The sequence below is a fragment of the Anabrus simplex genome, chromosome 7 (assembly GCF_040414725.1).
Source record: "Anabrus simplex isolate iqAnaSimp1 chromosome 7, ASM4041472v1, whole genome shotgun sequence".
In the NCBI taxonomy this organism is placed as follows: Eukaryota; Metazoa; Arthropoda; class Insecta; order Orthoptera; family Tettigoniidae; genus Anabrus; species Anabrus simplex.
The window spans coordinates 224,700,145-224,725,905 of record NC_090271.1 but is presented as its reverse complement, the minus strand read 5'-3'; the positions used below and the strand labels follow the sequence as shown (position 1 = coordinate 224,725,905).

The window sequence follows — 25,761 nt, the reverse complement described above, 5'->3', positions numbered from 1 at the left end:
TCATTTCCAAAGGTAAAGAACCAGTTCCCTGTAAAATTATACTGAATAATAAGCCAGTACAACAAATTAACTTCTTCAACTACCTCGCTACTCTCTATCATTTGTCAGTGATACAGATATCAATAACAGCATTGCAAAATATAATAAATCCATAGGTATCATCAATTCAGTTATGAAATCATCTATAGTCTAGAGAAACACAAGACTCCACCTTCATAGAACACTAGACAGACCAGTTCTCTTGTACAGAAGTGAAGCATGGCCCATCAGGAAAAGATATGAATCCCGAATCACCACTGCTGAGGTGAGATTCATGAGATGTACAGCAGGATACAAGACCACAAGAAGAATGAGGTGGTGATGAAAGAACTAAATGTAGAAAAATGTTAAAATTTATAGGAAAATACTGAAATAACTGGAAGGACCATGTGAACAGAATGGGAAGGGAAAGAATCTCAAAGCACATCTTACAATACCAGCCCAGAGGAAGTCACTCTATTCGATGCCCAGCTAAGAGTTGGATTAAGACCATAACAGGCCACTGTTTGGTTGTTGATGATGATGATGATGGTGGTCTCTATCCAAAATCTATAAACTTGACCACATTAATGGCCTGTATTGGACCATATTCCCATATTGACTACTTAATGTTTATCAGTGTATTGAGATTGTCACCAGTCTTTATCCACGTGTGTTCTCCATCTGTGTATATATTTTGGTCCTCTTAACTTTCTTACCTGAGCATTTATACTATCCATGTATGTTGATATGAAACACTTTACTGTTTTAGCTTTCCAGAATATCTAATGCTTTTACATCTGTTATTTGTGATGATTGTAAAAATTATTACTTTTCTTTTTTTCAGAACACTTGTGTCCATGGTGACCAGTGAACATATGAACCAGTTGTTAAGGAACGTCCTCAAATTGATCAAGAAGAATATTGGCAATGAAAATGCTCCATGGATGACAAGGATAGCTGGTAATTTTCTAACACTGCCTATTTAGTTGACATCATCATTTGAAGAATAACTGTTAAGCAGTGGCAGTTCATGACATTTTACTCTGGCAGGGTTGTGCCGCCATCTTCTCCCCTCCCAATCGGTCTAGTTTTTACTGACCAGCACCACGATACTTTTAGATGAATGATCATAATAATAATAATAATAATAATAATAATAATAATACGATGACACTGGCTGAGTAGAAATCTGCTTGCACCACAACAGTAATTAATTAATTAACTACATTACAATGGCTTATATAGATACACAATAACAGGCTAACAGCTAATGCAATCACGACTACTATGGCATTGCTTTGTTTCACTGGTCATAATCACAAGTGATAATAACGATGTTCATGAAAACAAATAAACAATGCACACCTGAATTTCTCTCTCCTTGCTCAAATTTCAAAGCAATTTGACAGCCTAGAAATAGTGCCATCATGTTATGGTTACATCTTGAATCTTTATTTTAGCTTCTTTATAGAACTGAATTGTTTAAATAGTCAGTATAATGGAATTCATTGTTTTTTAAAATGTTCTGGAATTCATCTCTAACAACAATGATTAATGTAAGACATGGGGGGAAAAGCCTAGGTACATTGTAAAGTTGTTGGGGATGTTGCTAAGGGTTCTGACAGGCAGCATTTACACCCTCCCGGACTCTTCCTTCTCCTGACAAGCCCATATCATCCTTCCAGGCTCCTCTCATACCCCGCACACTTGTTAAATCTAGGGACCTGCTGAGGGCTCTCCAGCCACAGTCTGAACACCTCAAGACTAGAAAGAAGACATCATGCTTGCTGGACAGCAGCCACAATCTGAAAGCTTTTGACATTTCCTTTAATATAGAAAAGCAAAATGTTTACAGACAAAATAATAAAGATAACATTGTATAATTGAATAGTACACCATATTAGTTCGACTTCGCTGCATTTGTCCATTTCTTTATGTAATCAGTTACAGAGTGAAATAACGTTAAATGTGTTTGAAAAGGCGGCAGGGCAGTGCCCAAAAGCCCTTCATGCATGAACTGCCACTGCTGTTACGACTTCTTAGTAAGAAATACAAATATAAGCATTAAACTTAACATATAAAAGATTACATATTTCCCTTTACAATGGAATAGTTTCATTTTCTACAAACATATGAACTAAATAATTTAATTTCAAATAATGTACTACAGTGAAACCTCGTTACTGCATTCCTCACTAACATATTTTTCCGCTTAGCATGCCGTAAATTCTAAGTCCCCATTCTCATCATATTAAATCTATATAAAAATACCTTGCTTATCGCGTCACAAATTTTCGCTATTACTGCTTAGTGCGATCACATTTTTCCTAGCCCTGAAAAAGTTACTTGTTATCCTTTGTAAAACAAATGTGATTTCCAACTCGGGTAAGATCCGTCGCCACAGTTGCGTGAGTACGGATAAAGGCCTTAAATTCCTGAACTTCACAGGATAAGTTGCATGTTCGGGGAGCAAGCTGTTAGCCTCCTTGCCAATTAGCAGCAAGATTGCTGAATAACACAGTGGTCTCTTTGTGCTTGTATTTTGTATTCCATTCAGAAGTTAGATATTTATTTTGTGTTGAGTGGTACAGTGAAGTGTGGTGAATATTTGCTATGTGATGCATGTTACGGTAGCCTATATCTGGATCAGGAACATATACAATAAACATACCTATCACATCACGAATTTTTGCTAGTACCGCTTACTACAAGTGCAATAACATTTTTCCTTGCCCTGAAAATGTTATTTGTCATCCCTTGTGAAAGAAACTTGATTTACAACTCAGGTAAGAGCCATTGCCACAGTTGTGTGATTACGGAAAAATTGAGCCTATTTGTGCTTGTACTTCGCATTACTTTCAGAAGTTAGAAGTTTATTTTGTGTGAGTGGTACAGTGAAGGTTTGTCACATGATATGGTAGCCTATATCTGGATTAGGAACATAATCATGTGAAACTGACTACTGTAGCATGGTGCATATTTGTCTTGTGATAGCCTAGTTATGGATATGGAAAATGTTGTGAAATTCCATACTAATGAAGACAAAATTAAAATCTTTCAGAAAGTGGACTGGCATCCGCATCTTTAAGTGTGCAGAGGTTGCGAATGTTGAACTCGCACCTTCGAGTTTCAACTTGATCATTTGACTTGGTCGAAGTTTTCAAAATGGCTGTCAAAGTCATTCCTCCTGATTCCTCCCGGTCACACATGGTCGAGTGTAACTTCCAATTCATTGTCTAAGAGTGTGACCAGAAAATAATGTTTTAACCCACTGCTCCGAAATAAAAGGCTTCTACTAATATTTGTTTTAGAAATAATACTTGGATGTTTTTATTGGCCCCTGTGCCTATGTTTTCATATTTGTTGTTTGGTGTTTTTCACACCTTTCAGTGCACTTGTTATTTTATAAGTCCGAGCAGAAAAGGTTTTCATATTTGTTCTCTCATGTTTTTCCCCCTTTTTAATACTTTCCTCTCATCCTTAGAAATGGTAGATACAGTTTTCACTGTACCGTGGATACACAATGTAAAATGCCCTCATGACAGAAAAAATTGAATCTAGTGTTTCCATATCACTATTGGATAGTTTTTATTTGTATATTCAATAGTACATTTTCTCGCTTAACACGTTCATTTTTGCTGTCACCTGCAGAAACATCTTAATGAGGTTTTACTGTATTTGTTCAGGATAGAGTTCATTTTATTAGTAAGAGAAATACCACTTAAAATTGAGTGTTACTCTGAAAATTTTGGTTTTAGCATACACACAGCAAATTATTATCAACTCCTCTGAAGAGTTATTGAAAGACCCATTCCTACCCCTTGCTGAGAGAGTGAAGAAACGAACAGAAAACATGTTTCACAAGGAAGAATCTCTTCGAGGCTTTATCAAGTCAGCCACGGATGATACATCACAGGTAAAGTATCAAATTGTAAAAATAAACTTGTTACAGAATATTTTATTTCAAATAATATCTATTCCTTTGGACAGTTGAACTGGAACTTTCAAAGCTAATGTGGTCTAAGTACCAAACTTTCTTTTTTTATACATTGCTATGTTTTGTGAATAATAAATATGATGTTAAGTAAATATTTGACTTCTTAGGATTCTTAGGGAGTAATTAATGCTGTTTTAACAAACTAAGTGCCTACAATAGAAGCCACGAAAGCTACTGTTTTATAAAGCTTAACGTATTCACAAAGGCGCACATGAGATGCTGTCAGTTGGTACAGTTATTTTATTTACATCTATTTACAAATTAAACACACACATAACCTTACTCAATGCTGTGACAAACAAAGCACTCACATCACAAACTGCCATTTAAAACAACTGCCAATCAGTGCACATGGAGATTGCAACCTTAACACACAGTCGAAACCCATTCTCTTTGGTTAAAACAGTTGACTGCTTGAAAGCATGTCACAATATGTGGTCACAAGTATAACCTTGCTACACCATAACTCTACTAAACAACCACCCGTCGTAACCAATAACTCTCAACCAATCACTCTCTCTTACCGTCAATATAGTCTCCTTATATATGTGCCTGGCCAGGCTTCCAGAAAGATATGTTACAAAAAATTATATAATCTTGAAAATTCTAGAGTGCCTAATACATAGATTATAATGTACAGAATATTCTCAATCGTTCTAGTGCCTATTACCATTCTGGAAGTTATAGTGTGTTACCAGTACAGGTAAGAATGAACTATTACAGGTTCTTACATTAATTGAACTGATATAAATGTCTATGTACAGCACATGTTTCATGACATAACCTCACACATAATACGATCATTCGACTACGTAAATAATAATAATACTTCCATGATATAACCTCACACACAATACAATCGTATCGTAATAATAATACAAATACTAACTGGTTTTAACACTTCACAGCCATACATACAAGTAATAATAATAATAATAATAATAATAATAATAATAATAATAATAATAATCGTATGGCCTCAGCTACCGTGTGCAGACATTTCAATTTGACGCCATCTGGCTGTCTGCTCGTCAATTTCAACGTTCCGTTTTACTCTAGGCCCCCACTAGATGGCAGATCGAGTAAACCGAAACTCTCTTGGGCGTCTATGGCTGAGATTTAATAAATTTTGTCGGGTAAACACCAAATGTGTCACCAGAGATCTTTTACATGCCAACATCGTACGACATGGAGTGTCGAATGGACTTTTTTCCGCCCTTCAAAAATTCGACTACCTCTGCCGGGTTTGAACCCGCTATCTTGGGATCCGGAGGCCGACACTCTACCGCTGATCCACAGAGGCAGCTAATAATAATAATAATAATAATAATAATAATAATAATAATAATAATAATAATAATAATAATAATCATAATAATAATAATAATAATCATGATTGTAAAATAACAACAACAACAACAACAACAACAACAATAATAATAATAATAATAATAATAATAATAATAATTCGAGCTCGATATTTGCATTAGTTACCCATGGGTGAGAGAATATTGTTTTCAAGTTATATCTGTTTATCGCACTTGCGTCAAGCTCCCTTGGTGAATTGGTTCAAACCAGGTAGGGGTAGTCGGATTCTTGAAGGGTGGAAAAATTCCGTTTAGTTGTATGATGTGAGACTGTAAAAGATTCCTGGTGTCACATTCTATGATTACCTGATGAAGTGAATCATAGCAATAGTCTTCAGGTTTTTCTAACATCTTGTAGTTTATTCAATCGTGTCAGATACATAACATATAATGTCAAAGATATTAAAATAAAATACATCCAAAACTTGGTACTGCAAGCATATTATAATTTCTAGAAACAAATTAATATCACATCATATGGGCCTACCACAAATAAAATTTAAATGTAGTGTGTCCAGTATCTAGCTAATTTACATGCTTCCTTGCTGGCATCAATCAGGTTCTGAGGAGAGCGTGTACTTGGGCACAACTTGCAGACAAGGAGATGCTTCATGGTCTGCTCTTCACCACATTTGCATAGTGTGGAGTCGCAGGCGAATCTGCATTTTCTCACATTGGTCTTTGATCTGCCAGTTCCAGTGCGCAGGCTGTTGAGTGCTTTCATGTTGACTAACATTTCTCATGACCTGAAGGGAGGATTTCAGAAGGTATCATCCATTCTGCTAGGTAGCTGCCTCTCAAACGCCATGAATTTACTCGAAATTTTGAAGGTGGTTCATTGAGGCTTTCTGTTGAATGAAGGAAGCTTTCTCTGACTTAAGCCTTCAGGTTGCTGGTTGAATCTGGTAGTAAAATGGAACAACAAAATTGACATGCTGGCGATCTAATTTATGCAAATTGAAATACCAGTACATTATGGCTGAGGTCACAGGTGATGATGATAATGATGATAATTTGTCATGTATTCATCTGAAGTATTGTTTTTCAGGTGGAGTCACAAATCCAAGAAGACTGGCAACTTCTGGTGAGGGATATCTATGCATTTTATCCGCTTCTCATCAAATATGTTGATCTACAGCGTAACCACTGGTTAAGGCACAATATTGCTGAAGCAGAAGATCTTTACAATCATGTTGCAGAAATATTCAACATCTGGTCTAAATCACAGGTAAATTCTAATTTTAATTTATGTTCCTTTTGCTTCTTTCATTATTATAATCCCTTAGACAATCAAGAGTCAAAAGTACATGCTTAGCTGCCAGCCATTTTTATGCACTAAGAGAATATTTCTAGTTCTAAAGACTTGTAGGACACACCTTGTTAAGTCTTAAGTCATATTAAAATCCCATGGTAGTGAAGAACTGTTTCATCAACAGCATTCTAAAGGTTAATATTTATAATTTAGGTAAATAATGTACTGTCAAACGGGGTGATTTCAGACGGTTTTGAGGTTATTTTCGTCTTAACTCTCGAAGGGAATCTTAAATTGTTTTGTTTATCATTCTAATAATGGGGAATATATCCAATTAATGCAGTACCCTACAAACGAAAAATATACGCCAACGCAGGTTTTTCTGAGAAAACAAAAAGTAATGTCCGAAGGCACCCCATACTTCGGGGTGATTTCGGACGCACATACATTTTAAACCGCTGTCCGAGGTTTCAAAGCGTATTAGGTGATTTCGGACATGAATAGTCCTTTATTTCAATTCTTCGTTCTTTTTGCTTTGGTTTTTTGATATTTAAAGTGTTCTGAGGGTGTCCAAAATATGACTAGCTGGTTAAAATCATTGTAATGATAAATGTAATGTGTTATTGATCGATCTTTTCTTTTATGACAAGGTAAATATAAAGTTTTCCGGTCTAATTTGAAATATTAATAGTTATAAACTGCACAGAGATCCTACTGAGAAATCCTAATAATTTTCCTTACAAACGATACAAATCTCAGAACAAAATAAGTCGATACAATGAACATGTAGTTGCAACACCCTATAAATCAAAAATACGTTTTCTTTGAAAATAAACATTCCTCTCTTCTCAACTTGGACTGGAAGTATTTTTCGAAATTTGTTCTTTAGCTATTGTATCCTCAGCAGGGATGTTAGGGAACACAAACACTTTTCTGCTGTTTTTATATGGGTGCAAGTATTTGACATCCACATCCCTTGAACGAATATTTCAGGCCAGGCCATAATACTTCCTGTATGCTCTTTGTTCCTCAACTTGTATTTATAATCTGCAACAAGGAAAGCCTCTTCTTGTAACAACAGAACGTCAGTACATTCATTGTGTGCTTCATCGCATTCATGTTCACTGCTGCTGCCAACGCCATCACTTGTTTCTGCACTGCTTTCATCTCGGCGGAAGTCACGGCCAAAAATCGACTTCCCAAGAAAATTTTATTTGCGGCGGCGTCGGGAAGTAGCAGGTTGTGTTGGGTTGGCGCATGGCCGGAGGGTGACGAGCTTCATTGAGCATTTCCTTCTTCCTCATTTAGCATTTTCCCCATTTTTTGGTTGTACCTTCCGCAGTTTACTTTGTAGGGTGGACCAAGGCATACCATTGAAATCAAATGCTTTCCTATAAGACAACTCGGCACTTTTAATATCACGTACGGCTTTTTCTAATAATTTTGGTTCGTAATTACACCTCGAAGCAGCTTCTTTCTGCCTCTGATAATTTCTCGGCATTGTCCGAAATCACCCAGACTGCCTTCAATTTTCAGTAAAATGTGCATAAAACACTATTTTTTAACCAAATCACACCAAAATTCCACAGCAATCGTTTATAAACACTTCAGTCAGTTGATCTCACTAGGAACCATAGTTATAATGCATTCCTTCCGGCCGCGACAATCGAAAGTATCCACTTAATGATAATGCATGAACTTTCAACAATGCCAATGCGCACTAGAAATTTTCCAAAGTATGATGTCGATTCGTAATAAAAAGCACAGAACGCGGGAAACATAACCTCAATGTCAAACTAAAACGCACGCGGAAGTGCAAAGCACCGGCGGCTCGTTGCTATGCGACAAAATACGGCAAATCTACCATACTCTCCGAAACCACCTCTGTGTCCGAAATCGCCCCGTTTGACGGTACTCCTTTACTTATGTTCTAGTGTTCATAATAATCCTTGCATGGGTCCGGATTTTTATTCATATTAAGCCAATCTAGAAATAAAATTGAATGATTGCTTACTATTTCAGTAATTTCTGATTAATATTGACATTGACTTAACTATGCATTTCTTCATTTTCATCTGTGTTTCTTTTCCTAACAGTATTTCATGCGTGAAGAACAGAACTTCATCTCGGCCAATGAGATTGATAACATGGTACTCATCATGCCTACAGCAACCCGGCGTTCAGCCGTGGTGTCAGATGGGTCTCAGCTAACAGGTGGTAGCAAGGTTTGTGTAACATACAGATATCAAGCTTGAACGGTGATCCATGTCTATACAATCTAAGATACCTTGGTTCTTTCAGACTTAACTTTAGTTTTACAATTTACAACTAATCTACTAACGTAGCTAAAAAAAAAATAATAAAAAAAAAAAAAAACTACTGATCAGTGTTCAGCATGATATAAGCAAAAATTAGGTCATTTTGCCAAAGAAACAAGAATAATTAAAGATATGTAAAATTGGTAATACCATATTTATTTGCATAATGGGTACCACTTTACAATGCATGGAGCCCAGTATTCTCTTAAAGTTTTGGAGAAAAAAATTCCCTGCTTAATAGATGCATTTCCTTTACACAAAAGTTGTCTTAGTAATATTTAAAATTTTAAGATCAGATGGATTGCAGTATGTATTAAAACTAGAAAATGAACATTAACGACTGCAAACTCAGTCATGCTGACTACGCAGTACACTTTCTGCAAGGATAATAATTACCGTATAATCCCAAATACAATCCGCAATTTTTTTTACAGAAATATTGCTCCTTAAATTTGGGTGCGGGTTATATTTAAGCCTTTTGTATCGTGATCTCATAATTGTTTCAAAGACACGTTAACACGGCAACAGTTGTTTCCTGTCACATGACTTGGCAATGTATGAAATCTCGCTCCATCGCTCACTTCAGCATTACTGGAACCACATGATGTAGCAGTTGATTAATACTTTGTGTTCTGTGTGAAGAAGCATCAGTGGCAACAAGTGATGAATTCAACAAAGCGTTTGCGGTCATTTACTGTGAGTGAGAAACTTAAAGTGGTAACGGAAGCTGAATGTATCGGAAATTGTGCCGCTGGCAGAAAATATGATATTGATGAATCATGTACTCGCGATTGGAGAAAGAAGAAAGAAATGTTATTAAAAAGTAATGGTGGTCGTAAGCTTTACGAGGGCAGAGTGAAACGTTTCCTGAAATTGAAGTACGGCTTTATAAATACGTGAGTGAAAGATGTGAGATAGGTTATGGTGTATATCGACTGAAATGTGTCAACTAAAATCATTAGAAATCACAAAGGAACTTAAAAAGGAGGGTTTTTCAGATAGCCATAGGTAGATAAGGAAATTGTATCGAAGAAACAGATTGTGTATGCAATCTATTTCACAACATCTCCCTGTTGGCTACGAAGAAAAGATGACGTCCATTTGCCACCATGTTATTCGTTTGTGGAAGCAAAGTTCCTATTTGCTTTTTAAAACTGGGAATGCTGATCAGATGCCCATTTATTTTGAAATACCACTAGACTATGCGGTTCACATTAAGGGCTCTAAAAGCGTTACTATCAGAACAGGTGGTAACAAAATACAACACTGCACGGAAATCTTATGTATGCTGGCTAATGGAACCAAACTTCTTCTGTATGTGGTTCTGAAAAGAAAAATACTTCTGAAAGGAAATTTGCCATCTGGTATTTTCAGTCTAACTCAAGAATCCGGCTGGATGGACAGTGAGCTAATTGAGGACTGGGGAGTGTGTTTGGCAATGTCACCTGGGAGCTTTATTGCAAAAGAAGAACCTGTTTATGCTCAACAGTTTCCATTTCTGTGGGTTAAGATTGTACTAGTCGAAAGCCATACTGGCAATAGCGTGACATCTCTTTTGTTATGAAAGTTAGGATATAAGTCATGGCAACTGTTTTTTTCCCCTCACACTTGCATGGTGCTGCATATAATGGTCATTTTGTCTTGAAAAGCATGACACTTAGAGTATATGGGTACAGCACAAGATGGCAATGCACTGGACAGGTACCACACACAGGGCGATGGTACCGCAGTAGTGATTTTTTTTTAAATGCAGTAGTGAGTCAGGCTCATGCAGAATGGGTGTGACAAGGAAAGTACAGCATGTGTACATCAAACTGACTGTTTCTCATTATTGCAGTGCTAAAGTATGCCATAGAGAGCTTGTGGAAGCGGTGGGAAATAATGCTGATCCGTACCGAACTGTTACAAGATGGGCAGCAGCATTTCAGTGCGGATGTGAAAGCAACATACAACAGTCTGGAAGACCTGTTAGTGTCCGGGTTTGTCATGTGCAGTCGTTACTCAGTGCATGGACCTGTACAGAAGATGGACATTAGTTTAGTTACAAGCTGAAACAGGCACTGAAAAACAAACCATTCACAGAATTTCACATGAAGATTGTAACCGTACGTATGTACGATCCCCGAATTTTTAGGTTAGGAAATTTTCGTATATAGTTTGTAATGTTAAAATCATGTAATTTTGTTTATTGAGAATGTAAAAACGTAATATTATAAGAAGAATGTGTAGTTAGGGAATATTGCATATGTGCATCATTATATTTTGTATAAATTTCCGATTGGGTAAGAGTCTGTAAATATGGCCTAGCCGTAAGGATTGTGCAACCGGGAAAACTGCGACTATATCGGGAAGGACGGTTGAAGTCAGTTGGATGTGTTGCAACAAGTGGCTTGGAAACACGGGGTACGGCAGGTAGTATAGGCTGAAGAATTGGAGTGGATCAATGTGGATGTACGTGAGTGGACGTTCGATGTCACATCAGACGCACGATAGCCAATACGAGGGCTTTGTTTTAAGAGAAGTTGGGTTGACTGAGTGATGCGTCAAGAAGTGCCTGTGAGAGCGTTACTACCTATAAACTTTCCAGGACGCTATAACCACGTGCAGCAAGCCTATATAAGCAGGTACGCGTGTGCGGCAAGTCATTCTGATTCTAATGCTGTTTCTGATTGTGTTTCTGTCTCTGATTCTGTGCGTTTCTCACTCGGACCAGCACGCGGGAGTTACTTTGCGCATAGTCCTAGGCAATGTTGTATTGTTCTTGAGTATCATTTTCGGAGTGAGCACGCTATATGTTGCTGATCCTCATGAGTTTCTGGTGGCTGTTAGGTCAAAGACGCTACTTAAGTGTTTATTTGTAACTCCAACTCTGTATAATAGTTGGACTACAGTTCTTCTACGAGATTATGTACAGTGGATGTGGTGATGTATACAGAATCGAGATTCGGTAGTGGATGTGTGTTTGAGCACAGAGCTGATTCTTGGTCGAGGAAATCGTCGGCCGAGTATCCACTTTCAGTTGCAGAAACCTGAGGCGTTACACCAACCTGTGCGGCACTCGAGAAGAACTCAAGACGTCGATGAAGTGTGTAAATAAGGTTAGGGATGCTCTTCGTAAAGAAGGTTGCATCCGTATGTAGAGAAAGTCATCGTACTTTTCTCTACTAGAATACGATTTTTGTTCTATAACAGTAGTGAGTGTAGTGTGACTCTTACCTGGAGGTATGTTAAGAAATGTAATGATTTGGTTGTTGTTAGTAGTGTGTGTATTTGCCTTTGTAAACGACAAATGAGTAGGTCTCATGAAGTAATGATTTGGTTGTTGTTAGTGGTGTGTATATTTGCCTTTGTAAACGACAAACGAGTAGGTCTCATGAAGGAATGATTTGGTGGCTGTTAGCGGTGTGTATATTTGCCTTTGTAAATGACAAACGAGTAGGTCTCATGAAGTAATGATTAATGTTGGTCGTAGTTGTTTGTACTTTGCCTTTGTGGACGGCAATCAGGAGGGGGTCTCTTTAAGTGATGATTATTGTGGTATTCTTTATATTTTGTTTATTATTTTGGGAGTAAAGTTCTGGTATCAAACTTGCAGTAAATCTTTTATCAGTGGAGTGAGGTTGAACCTGGCATGCTACCTACATCTAATTTCAGGGGTAAACAGGTAAGGTTATAAAGTAAGTCTGGAGCTTCGTCAGCCTGATGACCGTCGCCTTGGGAGAGGGAGTTACTCATTACTCTACATAGTTATATATTCCTGTAATTGTTTTACAGGTTGCGCCCACTGTCTTGTTATTTACACTTATTTCACTCACAGTTAATTGATATATATGTTTATTATCTATTGGTAGTCGTCAAATAGTTACAAGATCTTCATCTGCGTAAAATTTCATCATGGTGGGTGCCACGTGCGCTCACTGAGGTGCAAAAGTGGACATGGTTTGCCATGTGCTCTGACTATGTAGTATGCTACCAGCAGTAAGGCAAGCAAATGCGTCAGAGAATAGTGATCCTGGATGAATTTTGGGCCAGGATGTATGAACCAAAGCTCAAACACCAGTGTGCAGAATGGTGACATGATGGATTGCCATGAAGACAAAAGTCCCAGTAAAACCCTACCCCCGTGAAGTTGATGGCTTACGATGTTAGAGGCGTGATTATGTGTCACTTCATTCCACGTGGCACAATGGTGACAGCAACGTACTACAGAAACTTCCTGCACCAACAGCTACGTTGTGCCATTTGGGACAAACGCCTCTATCTTCTCAACAATGATATAGATGTTGATTCCGACAGGGAATATGAAATATTTGTCCTGAATGAGTAAATTTATAATACCAATTTAATGGTCCGTTATTGGACATTATAAATTTTCCAGCTAACTCATTCTTGGTTGCCTGCGTTTCGCCCCTATGTGCTAAGTTGGGCTCATCAGTTGGTACTTAGCACACCCACCAAGACGCATGGTTAGTGCATACCGTGGAGGCCACCCTTTGCCATGATAATGCCAGATGACATGCAACAGAGACTGAACAGAGCCAACTTCAGCACTTCAGGTGGGAAGTACTAGAACACCCGCCATACTCGCCGGACCTGTCTCCATGCAATTTTGAGCTCATCCTCAAAGTGAAAGAACTATTGTGTGGGAGATAGTTTGGGACATGAGAAGATATTGCCAATGCTGTGAAACATGAGATCGCAAAATTCACACATGGTGAGGCGATTGGTATCCAACGTCTCCTGCATCATTGGCAATATGTTGTGGATAATCTAGGGGGCTATTTTGAGGGTTTACTGTAAAGGTTACTGTATTCTCTGAGAATAAACATTATGTCGCACAAGGATTTCATGGCTGACAGTCTCCTTGCCTTACATTCTACACCTGGTAAACCTACTCAGCATTATTCATACATTCCACTGCACCTTAGGCTCTCCACTCTCACCTATATATTTCCATTTGTCTGGTAGATACTGTATTTGTGTGGGAAAAAAAGAAGTAGCCTCTATAATAATAGTTTAAATGGCTGCAGTATATCGCCAGATCGTTTTTCCATTTTGGGACCTTAAAATTGGCATCAGAATTGTGGCCAATAATCTTTTCTATCCTATCATCACCAAAAACCTATCTGATGTGCAATGTTAGATCATTAGCACCACTCACCTGGATGTGAATTAACCTAGTCCACAAGCCTCTGCCTGCTTGTGATCTCTTCTGCATTCATGCCTATTATCCTGACATTATTAATTACCATGGTCATGTTGCACTAATTCTTAAAATTGCACAATAAGAATCTAGCCTCAAGAGAGATCACCAAGAGGATCGTTCTTTGAGATGCCAAGATTCCAAAGTAAACAAAATTAGCAATGTTTATCACCTACTTTATAATGATCTTGACCTATGGCACTGAAACCTGCATCCTCACAAAGAGAGACTCATCAAGACTACAAGCATTAGAGATGAAGTTTCTGAAATCCATTATCCAGAAGACCAGGATAGACAAGTTAAGAAATGAGGAGGTGAGGCAGGAAGCTGGGATTAAGACATCTGAACAGGGCAGAGTCAACACATTTGGACTATGATAGTTGAGACACCTGATGAGGTTAGATACTACGAGAATGGCCCAAGTGAGCTTGGAAAGAGTGGTAGAAGGAAAAGGTCTAGTTGAAGACCTAGAACCAGCTCGATGGATACGATCAAGGCTTATATTTCAGGCAGGGAAAGGACAATGGATGATGTTATGGAGAACAAGACATTCATGAATTGAAGAGATTGGAACAGGCTTATCAACAGTAGCCAGGAAACTGGAACTGTTAATCTGTGGTGATTATGATGCTGCTGATAATGATGATGATCTTAAGATTATAGGTACCACATGTGGTACATCCTTAAGGAATGCTGTATATGTCAGGCCAAATGGCTTAGATGCTAGAACACTGGCTTTCAGAACCCAAATTGTGTTACTATAAACTTTCATTTTTCTGTTTAGGAAATTAAAAAGTTTGTTACCTGTACTTGAATTTTATTTGGTGTATTTATACATCCATATAAATAATATTTGGTGTATCAATTCACAGAAAAAGAAGAAGCACCGTGACAAGAAACGTGATAAGGACAAAGAACTGCAGGCTAGTCTTATGGTGGCTTGTTTAAAACGTCTGCTGCCTGTTGGTCTGAACTTGTTTGCTGGTCGTGAACAGGAGCTGGTTCAGCACTGTAAGGATCGCTTCCTCAAGGTAAAGTCAAATTAATAATAATTATTATTATTAGATGCAAAAAAGACCAGAAAACTGATCACGAAAAGCTCACTTAGAAGGTGTGCATTTCCTTCTTTGCCAGGCAGCCTTTAATTTTTCTCTCATCGTGGTTCTTCGTTCTTCTGTCCACTTAGCTCCTGTCTTCTTCTTGTGGTTCCTCTCTGACTCTACTTCCCACTTGCTGATTTTCATTCTGTAGCAGGTTCGGTCAGCGATGTCGGCCACTTTGATTCCTGATTTTTTCAGGTCTTGGCGTATTTCTGTTGTTTGCCTATTTGTTTTGATGTTTTCTGTTGCCTTAAGTAAGATTCTTGCCAGTCTGTTTTCTGAAAGGCACTTGATGTGAAATACTGTTTATTTATTTGTTTCTTATTTATTTAAATGAGCAAGTTGGCTGCATAGCTGTCAACTGGCCTTTGGGAAGTGTTGGGTTTGAACACCACCATCAGCATCCCAGAAGATGGTTTACATAGTTTCCCATTTTCACAACATGCAAATGCTGGCCACAGTTGCTTCCTTCACAGTCTTATCTCTTTCCTATCCCATCATCTTAAAATACCTATCTGATGTGCGATGTTAAATCATTAGCACCATTCATCTGGATGTGAATTAACTTAGCCCACAAGTCTCTGCCTGCTTGTGATCTCTTCTGCTTTCATGCTTATTATCTTGATATTATTAATTACCATGTTGCACTAATTCATAAAGTTGCACTTAACTTGCAACAAAACTTTCAATGAATTATATTTAGGTGATTCTTGTCATTTTACCACTGTGCTGAAATTGAGGGAAAAACTTTCAACATTCATACGATATCCTGGCAAAGCTAAGAAATACAAGATAGCTTCAAAATCAAATCGTCAGAATATGATGACTAAAATTACCATTGTATCAAAGAAACATTTAGGAATTGTTGTAAATTCTTCCCAGACACTAGATAGTAGGCTACAATGTAGGAACATGTCCAGGAATAGGAAGATGTCTGGTCAACCTGCTGTAACAATAATCCTATTGACAATCAACAGCTACAATTCTGTCAACAGTTTTATTTTCTTGTCTTGCTTTGTTAGTGATTAGCAACTTTTAGCTTTCTTCCTTCTTACCATCTATCAATGTCCATGTTTTTATTATTTGTTGCTAGAAAATGCCAGAGAGCGACATAATAGAATTTGCCAAAATTCAGTTGACTCTGCCTGATAAGATTGATCCTGCTGATGAAATGTCATGGCAGCATTATCTCTATTCCAAGTTGGGCCAGAAGAAAAGCTCTGAGGATGGCAAGCCTCCAAGGATTGAAGATGTGGTGGAGAGGATTGTAGCAATGTCCAAAGTGTTGTATGGGTTGCATATGGTGAGTAGACTTTCACAGTTAGAACTTTATCATTACTCTAGGAGCTGAATCTTATTCATTTTAAATCCTCTAGAACTTGTTTATCAGTTTGCTTTTTATTATTATATTTACTTTTGCACTTCTGTTCTATTTGATTTATGTCTCAATTTGTTGACTCATGGCTGTATGGTGACTGCTGTTTGTTGACAAATGAGATTGCTACTTGCACATTCCAGCTACAGTAACCTTAATATATAAATTATTATTTCAGCCAGCACTTACTCTTTGTAAGTTTAACTTAATTTTCTTAAACTACAAATTTCTCATATGAAATGGTAGCACAGTTTCAATAAAAAGCAGCAAAGAGTCAACAATATTCATTAATTAAACCATGGTATAATTAAAAGTAGCATTTTTCAAAGATTACAAAAATTTGCTCTACTATATTGATTTCTAATCCACTTTGTTGCCATGTGCAAGTAGCACCTAAGCACGATGCCACTTGATTATTTCCCTGTATAGATTGACCACCCTCAGCAACAAAGTAAGGGCAGCTATCGCTCAGTTGTTTCCACGCAGAGAAAGCGAGCTGTTATTGCCTGCTTCCGACAAACATCACTGCATTCTCTACCAAGGTACTAGCCAAGCCCGTAGCGAGTTTTACGTGTATCGTTAATTGACCTCTAACTCTTTCCCACTACTCCTCACCGTCCCAATTAAACAATGCATTTTTTTATCTGATAGAAAATGTGAGTGCTATATTTTAAAAACTATTCACTAAACAATTCTCCATTGGTCAGTATATTAGATAGTGTATTGGTTTCATAAAAAGTTGAATACAATTCCTTTGCCAGTCTTTTCTATTTATTTATTTATTTATTTATTTATTCATTCAGTCACTTGTTCATTTGCATGTTTATATTTTATTTTTGTTTATTTAGAAATGTCCATCATTATTTAGAGTCCTGATAATCTTACATTAATTCTTTATTGCATTAATTTTTATTACAACACCTGTTCACACCAACAGATACATCTGAGATCAACAAAAACTATTATACTGACAAATTGAATATGGAATGTTATCAGAATTTTCAAAAGATTCTTTGAAACTAAAAAATATTAGTATTTCCCCTTTTACTTGCACCTTCATCCAAACTGTCTGTTTGTGCTTTCTCTTACATCTACCTGTAGTAAATGTTTTTGAAATGCCTAAAAACATCAATTGTCATTCATTTCAACATTGCAGCTACCTATCTATGAATATGTCAGTATATTCTGCTAAAATATATAGAATATTTTGAACACAAATATGATATCTTGAGCCATTTAATATCAATTTTACAGTTATTTCTAAAGGTAGTGATTGGAAAACTTGCTATTTTCTCATTCATCTGTTTCTTTAAAAATAATTTTATCATACAAATCAAAGAAAAGCTGTAATAGTGAAATGGCAGGCTCTGATATGGTACTGTAGAATGTGCAAGGACCTATTACATGACTTTCATGAAAAGAATTGTAGTGTTACTAATCTCTTTATTTACTGTATTTTGTTTTCCTATGAAAGGATGTCTTGGTGGGATAAACAGAAAGTAGTTTCCATAACTAACAAGTAAATAACAAGTATATATTTTAAATTTCACTTGACAAAGTTTAATATAGCAGAGGTGAAATATGAGGCCTTTCTTACAGTCTTTATACTTTTAGAAATTATGAGGACTGTTATTAATTTCAGATCCCAAAGAGGGAGAATCAGGCATGTATAAAATGTTTGCAGAAACTTATATTCTGAATTATAATACGAATTAGCTCCAGTACAAAGCTTGTTCGACAGGAGTCGAGGGGAGATTGATACATTGGTACGTGTCCTCGGTCACTGCCTGTTCAGTTCATCACTTGTTGTTATCATTTATTTATTCTCAGTCCTATATTGTTGGAAGTTAAATGTGTTACGCTATTAGTGTAAAATGGTCTTCTCAGGCTGTATCTAATAAATGATAAATAAATAATTTAAAATAAAATAATGCCATCATACAATTTGAGAAGCCCGCTTTCCATGATGAAGGCTGGGAGGTTTACGAGGAAGTACATTGCCTAGTTTCAGGAGGAAGTACAAAAAAGATTCGATATTCTAACTGTTGATAAGAAGTGATACTATGTGTTCATTTCTGACACATTAGTGGTGGGGTGCCAGACGGGAAGTCCGTACTTTAATACTGGCCTTACCATTTGAAATATAAGTGGCTGGGAGGGCTTGACTCCTGCACCCCTGTAAACTCTGGTGGATGAATCCAACTATGCTAAAAGTCTTGCACCTTATTCCCTTGATGTTCCCTTCAGATTAACCACGTATTACTGATTTTTAATGATGAACATTGTACACATTATAACTGCATGTAAGTGAAAATCAGAAACTACAGAAAACCATTCCCAGGACAGTCGACAATGGGGTTCAAACCCACTTGTCTTCCAAATACAGAGCTCGGCTTATCAGCCTTTCTGCTTGATTTTATGTCTGAATATAGTATTAGAACTGTGGTTCAGTTGAGATTCCATTTTCTAAACAAAATGGAAATTATATATTTAGAACACGTTATACAAGAACATCTGACAACCCAAATCAGCAAAAGTATGAACAAACTTAAGTACACTGGAAATTGTTAAAGAAATGTGACCTAGACTCTGAAAGTGAAATTGATTCTTGTAAACCAAGAGCATGTTTCACCTCTGTTTTTACAATGAGTGTTTTGTGTAGGCCTTGCATGTGTTCTACTTATTGTATCTGTTTGGAGTTTCAGTTTAAGTTCTATCAGTGACTTACTGTGTGGTATGCAGTGTGTGAGTTGTAGCTGTCTTTACTGCCTTGAGATTGCATGCTGTTTGTATTTCTATATTCCTTATTTAGCTGTTTGTGGATTTTGTTTTATATATTTTTTATTTGCACTTGTGTTAAAGTTTCCTTCTTATACTTTCTAATTTACTTTTTAATTGCTCAAAGAAAACGAACTAACAAGAGAGTCATCTAAGCTGAGCTATCCAATGTGAAATGATCATCATTTGAAAAAAATGTTTTTTGAAAAATATGTTGACATATATTGGACTTAAATGTTACTGCTGCCTTTATCTAGTGGCTCTCGTACATAAGTCAACAAATACTTCTGAAATTCTTATCAAGTTCTTCCTAATGGTTTTTCATTGGTATGAATATCTAGGACATTCTGCCCTATGAGCACAATTGGATGTGCATCAAAGGTATCAATAGAGTCACAAATATTATTATTATTATTATTATTATTATTATTATTATTATTATTATTATTATTATTATTATTATTATTATTATTATTATTATTATTATTATTATTATTATCATACGAGGCATGTTTTTTAAGTAAGGGCTGTTTGAAAATAACTACACAACGAAAGACAATTTTCAAACACCACATTTATTTGCAGATTCTACATACTCTACTCTATTTTTCACCATAGCCACCATTTTTGTTTAAACACTTATCATACCTTACAACTAAGTTTGTATACTCTCTTCATAGATACTTGCTCCCTGCTCTGATAACCAAGAGTTCTTGATCTTGATCTTTCGCTGGGACAGAGTCTGTTTGGCCTTCACCTTTACAAGCGAATCTTTTGTTTTTGCCCAGATTTGAGTGTTTGATGACATTTTTGACTCCTTATGCCGAAGAAGGTAATGACATGTTGAGTCAGATCGTAATGGGAGACAAAACATGAGTTTTGCATATCATGCCCGAATTGAAGCAACAGAGCATGGAATGGAGACACACACATTCGCCTGTAAAGGTGAAGGCCAAACAGACTCTGTCCCAATGCAAGATCAAAATCAAGAACTCTTGGTTATCGGCACAGGCGGCAAGTTTCTATGAAGAGGGCATTCAAAACTTAATTGTAAGTTAAGTGTTTAAAAAACTTGGTGGCTATGTTGAAAAATGGAGTAAAGTATGTAGAATCTGAAAATAGGTGTGGTGTTTGAAAACCATCTTTCGTTGTGTAGTTATTTTCAAACAGCCCTTACTTAAAAAATACGCCTCGTATTATTATTATTATTTGAGTATTCAGCCCGAAGGCTGCTTTGATCCTCAACAGCTCTGCTATCAGCTATTGTAGATGGCCTAGGCATCGCTGAAGAGGCAAACTAAGGAAATAGCTAGTACAATAGTTTCCCCACTGTTTTCATCACAGAGTCAGAAGTGCTGCTACATATCACCCCATTGTTTTTTTCACCAAGTATGTGTAAGAAAAGCTCAAATGTTGGTGAATCACACTTGAAGATCCATTATTTCAAAGTTTTAGGTTACAGAGTTCATAATAAATATTTTTAACAGTACTGTTTATTGTAAATAGAGTAACATATTCTATCAGAGACTGGGCACCCTTTGCCATGCTGACAGTTTGTATATCCCTAAAGAAGTAACTCATTATTATTATTATCTGTAGTGCTACAGTGATCAAGAACAGAGAGAAAGTTACTCTGTGGGTATGTCCATTCTGTACAAACACTCCAAATCAGTTGTTCTGAAAGAAAACGCTTCCACTTTTCTTGAGAAGTCTATTCTTACAGTTTCTCTACCAGTATGACACCAGTCGTATCCATACTAGCACCCAGTTAAAAGACTGTATTTTGACACCTTTAAAGCAATGGTGAAATTGTTCTGTGCACAGTATGTGATAGACACATTGGCTGTTCTATGAAGTCTCGGTTATAGCAGCATCTAATATTTGAACTTCATGTGAGGAATAAAAAACGTGCTCTGTCGAAGGAACAAGTTCTTCTTACACAAGTAGTGATGGAACCTCCTTCGTCTTGTACCAGTAAATTTAATAAGGATTTATGCAAATATACCATGGTATAAACTTGGAGTGCCAAAATTTAAAACATTCATATGCAAATGCTGCAACTTCAGTATTATGGATGGATCAACACTTCAGAAGAATTATTTGACACCTGCTACATTGACACAATGGAATCGATTAGAACTGAACTTGGTGATTCCTATATATGGGTTGCCGTTAATGAGACAACTGATGCTTTGGGTCGTTTCATCACAAATCTCATCCCAGGTAAACTGCATCCATCCAAATCACATTTAATCTACTGTAAACTACTGGAACAAACAAATCATGCTACAGTATCTCAGTTTGTCACCAATGGACTTAAGGAGTTAAGGAATCAATGAAGAAAAAGTGTTTGTGCTCTATTTAGATACTGCGAGCGCACTGTCTGTTTTCTATCCCAATAGTAATAATAATACTTATATTTTAAGTTATATATTTCTTTGTTTCTTATATATTTATCTACATATTTTACCAGTTTTTCTATGCACTTATGTACATACTGAATTTCTCATTGTCATATTGCATAAAAGCTTCTAGTTCTTCTTCTTCTTCTTTTATGGACCACATAGGATCACTTTAGTCAGTCCGTCGTTCAGGTCTCTTTGAAGGGATTGTTCGGGTTTTTGCGGTCTTCCCAGTACTTCTTCAGACGCTCCGATCTTCGTGCTGTTCCTCAGTTGAAAATATGCGTGTTGTTAGTTTGTTTTGTGTAAGGTTAAAGCGGAGGTTTGTATTCTTGAGTTTTGTATTCAATTTATCTTATTTGTGGTGCCTTCTGTTGTAAGGCCTATTTCCTTCAGATCCTCTCTCACTTCTCTGATCCATTTACATCCTGTTGTGGTATTATTTGAGACGAGATTGTGTTGTACTAGTTGTTTCAGAAGCCTCGAATCCTGCATCCTCATGATATGTCCAAAGAATCCCAGTCTCCTCTTACGCATAGTATCTGTAATGGGTTCTAGCTCTTTGTACTCAACTTTGTTAGTTATTAACCGCCACTATCCATCTTTCTGGTATTTTTTGTTGATGCAGGTTCTTCCAATCCTCCTTCCAATTTTCTGAAGTCTGTCAGTCTTTGATTGTTTATTCAGGTGAAAAAGTGTTTCTGCTGCATATGTAGCTTCCAGTTTTATAACTGTGTTGTAGTGTTTTATTTTTGTATTTATTGATAGATATTTCTTTTTGTAGATATCCCATGTTAACTTTTGTGCTTTAGCTAATCTATTTGTTCTTGTTTGGATTGAGATTTTTTCATTTAGGTTATGTGTTAATATTTCTCTAAGATATTTAATTTGTGTTAACTATTTTGATTTTATTACCATTTATGGTAACTTCGTTTATTTGCAATGTTTTGAAGTTCTGATATCTGGGTTTTTGCTTCTTTTATGTCCACTGCTAATAATGCTAAATCGTCAGCAAAACCCAGGCAGTTTTGTTTTGATTTTTCGGCCAATCTTTATTTTGGGAGGACATTTCCTAAACCATTCCCTCATTACCATTTCTAGAGCACAATTAAATAATAGTGGCGAGAGCCCATCTCCCGGCTGTAGTCCAGTTTTAATTTCAAATGTCTCTGATGTTTCACCCCTAAACTTCACCTTTGATTTGGTGTTAGTGAGAGTCAATTTTATCATGTTTATTAATTTGGGGTGTAGTCCAAGGTGTCTTAAAATTTTGAACAGAGATTCTCTATGGATGCAATCATAAGCTTTCTTGAAATCTACAAATGTTATCAGCATATCTCTATTTCTTCTCCTGTTATAGTCCATTATCAACTTAAGACCTCATGATCTGATCAGGACAGCTCCTCCAGGGTCTGAAACCTCCTTGATATTCTCCTAGTTCTTTCTCAAGTTGTAAACTTATCCTATTAAGGATGATTATTGAAAATATTTTGTATGTTATGTCAAGCAGCGAGATTCCCCTGTAGTTATTAGGGTCGGTTTTGTCTCCTTTTTTGTGCAGTGGGTGGATGAGGGCTGTTGTCCAGTGTTCTAGTAGTAGTTCTTTAATCCAGATAGGGACAAGTTGTTGATGAAGGGCAACTTTTGCTGATGTTCCTGCATATTTCCAGATTTCCGCAAAGGTCTGATCTTCTCCTGGCACTTTGTAGTTTTTTAATTTATTCAGGGCTTGGTAGACTTCCTTTATTGTGGGGGGATTGATGTTCTCTGGTGGTGTTTTTACCGGGGTGTTGGTGTCCAAATGAAGGAGTTATGTAGGTACCTCACAATTTAAAAGCTTGTTGAAATATTTAGCCAGAATTTCTGCATTGTCTTTATTGTTATGGGCCAGCTTACCATTTTCATCCTTCATCAGTAGGGTCGGGGGTTCATATTTTTGGAGCTGCTTTCTGAAGGTTTTGTAGTAGTCCCTTGATTGAGTTTTACTGAATTGTTCTTCAATTAACTGCAGTGTGTCCTTATAATGTTGTCTTTTTATTCTTCTTAAGACTTTGGTAGTTTCTTTTCTCTGTTTTACTAGATTTTGATAGGATATTTCTGTTTTTTGGGACTGATGTAATAGCCATGCCTGATGTCTTTTCTCCACTGTTTCATCGCATTCACTGTTCCACCATCGGTGTTTTTTACGTGATTTAATTGGAGCCAGGTCTTCTGCAATTTGTTTAAGGTTGTGTACTAAGGCTTCAAGTTTATCTGTGATTTTTATTTTTTCAGTTGCTTTCTGGTAGTTTTTGTTGTTGATTAGCTGGGTAGGATCTATTTTCCTCTTAGTTTTAAGGGCTTGCTTTTGCTGTCTCCTCTGGGGAGTGAGTTTAATTTTAACTATGTAGTGATCTGAACCTGTGTCTATTCCTCGAAGGACTTTGACGTTATAGATCTCTTTGTGGTGGTATTTGTCCATGCAGATGTGATCCAGTTGACATTCTCCTTTAGTGTAGTCAAGGTGTTTTGAGTGTTTGAGGCTTCCTCTTAAATGTAGATTTTGAGATTAAGTTATGGTTTCTACACAGGTCAACTAGTCTCTCTCCATTTTTATTTGTTTTCTTGTGTGCTGGCCATTTTCCGATGATGTCACGGTATTTTCTTTCTCTGCCTAGTTGGGCGTTAAAGTCGCCTATTAATAATTTTACATGGTGTTTGGGGATGTTATCTATGGTCTGGTCCAATAGGTCTCAAAATTCTTCTGTTTCCTCATGGGCTTTTGAGGAGTTATTATAGTTATTATACAAGAAATTTAACTTTTTGCATATACATTATGTGTTATTCATATTACAAAAATGTTATATAGTGCACAATGCAGATGACATTCTAAAATGTATAAGTTCAGCTTCATTTAAGATAATCACTGTTGTTTTTCTCTGCAAGGTCTATTTTCTGGAACATGAAGACCATATGAGTGTCCTTAACTTGTTTATAAACACTTCTCTACTTGTTGTACATGGCATATTCATCCAAACCACAATTCAGTAAGGAGACCTGTGGTCTTTAAAACGGTTGAGCACTTCTACTATTGTTGATCGGCAAGAGTTTTGTGGTCTCTCCATTCATTCTTCAGTGACATATCTTTCTTCCAAGTAGTTCCAGATATTACATGTTCTCAAAATAAGGTTTTGTTTGATGCTCACAAAGACAATTATTTACGTCCTCAAATTGTCAAGATGATTGATAAGATATTTCAACAAGTATGGTACAAGCTAACTGTAGTGCTCGTTTTTTTTTTTTTTTTGCTAGGGGCTTTACGTCACACCGACACAGATAGGTCTTATGGCGACGATGGGATAGGAAAGGCCTAGGAGTTGGAAGGAAGCGGCCGTGCCTTAATTATGGTACAGCCCCAGCATTTGCCTGGTGTGAAAATGGGAAACCACGGAAAACCATCCTCAGGGCTGCCGATAGTGGGATTCGAACCTACTATCTCCCAGATGCAAGCTCACAGCCGCACGCCTCTACGCGCACGGCCAACTCGCCCGGTTGTAGTGCTCATAACAATCTCTAAGTTTATACATTTAGATTCAAGATTATTTAAAAGACAAGAATGAACAGATAAGGGCTGAAAACCATTTTCCATCCTTTCCTTGTATTTCTTCCATATTATATGGAGTCCCATATTTTGGGCTAAAATGATGTAATCCAGATTATATTGTTCTTTATATTTAAATAACGCAATGCAAGAATTGACTCAGAAAGAAGAAAATTAGATGGAAACTTGATATTTTATGATGAAGCTCTAGATTATCTCCTCTATACCTGTGGTTTCTGTGAAGATAATGTTGCAACTAAGCTACAAGTGTTCAGTTTGAAGAAAACCATTCATTTTTCTTATCAATCAATCAATACTGATCTGCATATAGGGCAGTTGCCAAGGTGGCAGATTCCCTATCTGTTGTT

At 36.8% G+C, this 25,761-nt stretch overlaps 1 protein-coding gene across 1 annotated transcript in view; it reads left to right on the top strand.

Annotated features, from left to right (window-relative positions):
* Positions 1-25,761, top strand: part of RyR (Ryanodine receptor) — a 623,761-nt gene that overhangs the window by 475,004 nt on the left and 122,996 nt on the right. Inside the window, exons 70-76 of the mRNA XM_067151578.2 lie at positions 866-981; positions 3,780-3,937; positions 6,434-6,613; positions 8,734-8,862; positions 15,031-15,189; positions 16,352-16,561; positions 17,063-17,175. Of these exons, the coding sequence (XP_067007679.2) occupies positions 866-981; positions 3,780-3,937; positions 6,434-6,613; positions 8,734-8,862; positions 15,031-15,189; positions 16,352-16,561; positions 17,063-17,175 (1,065 nt within the window). The remainder of the gene's footprint in view (positions 1-865; positions 982-3,779; positions 3,938-6,433; positions 6,614-8,733; positions 8,863-15,030; positions 15,190-16,351; positions 16,562-17,062; positions 17,176-25,761) is intronic.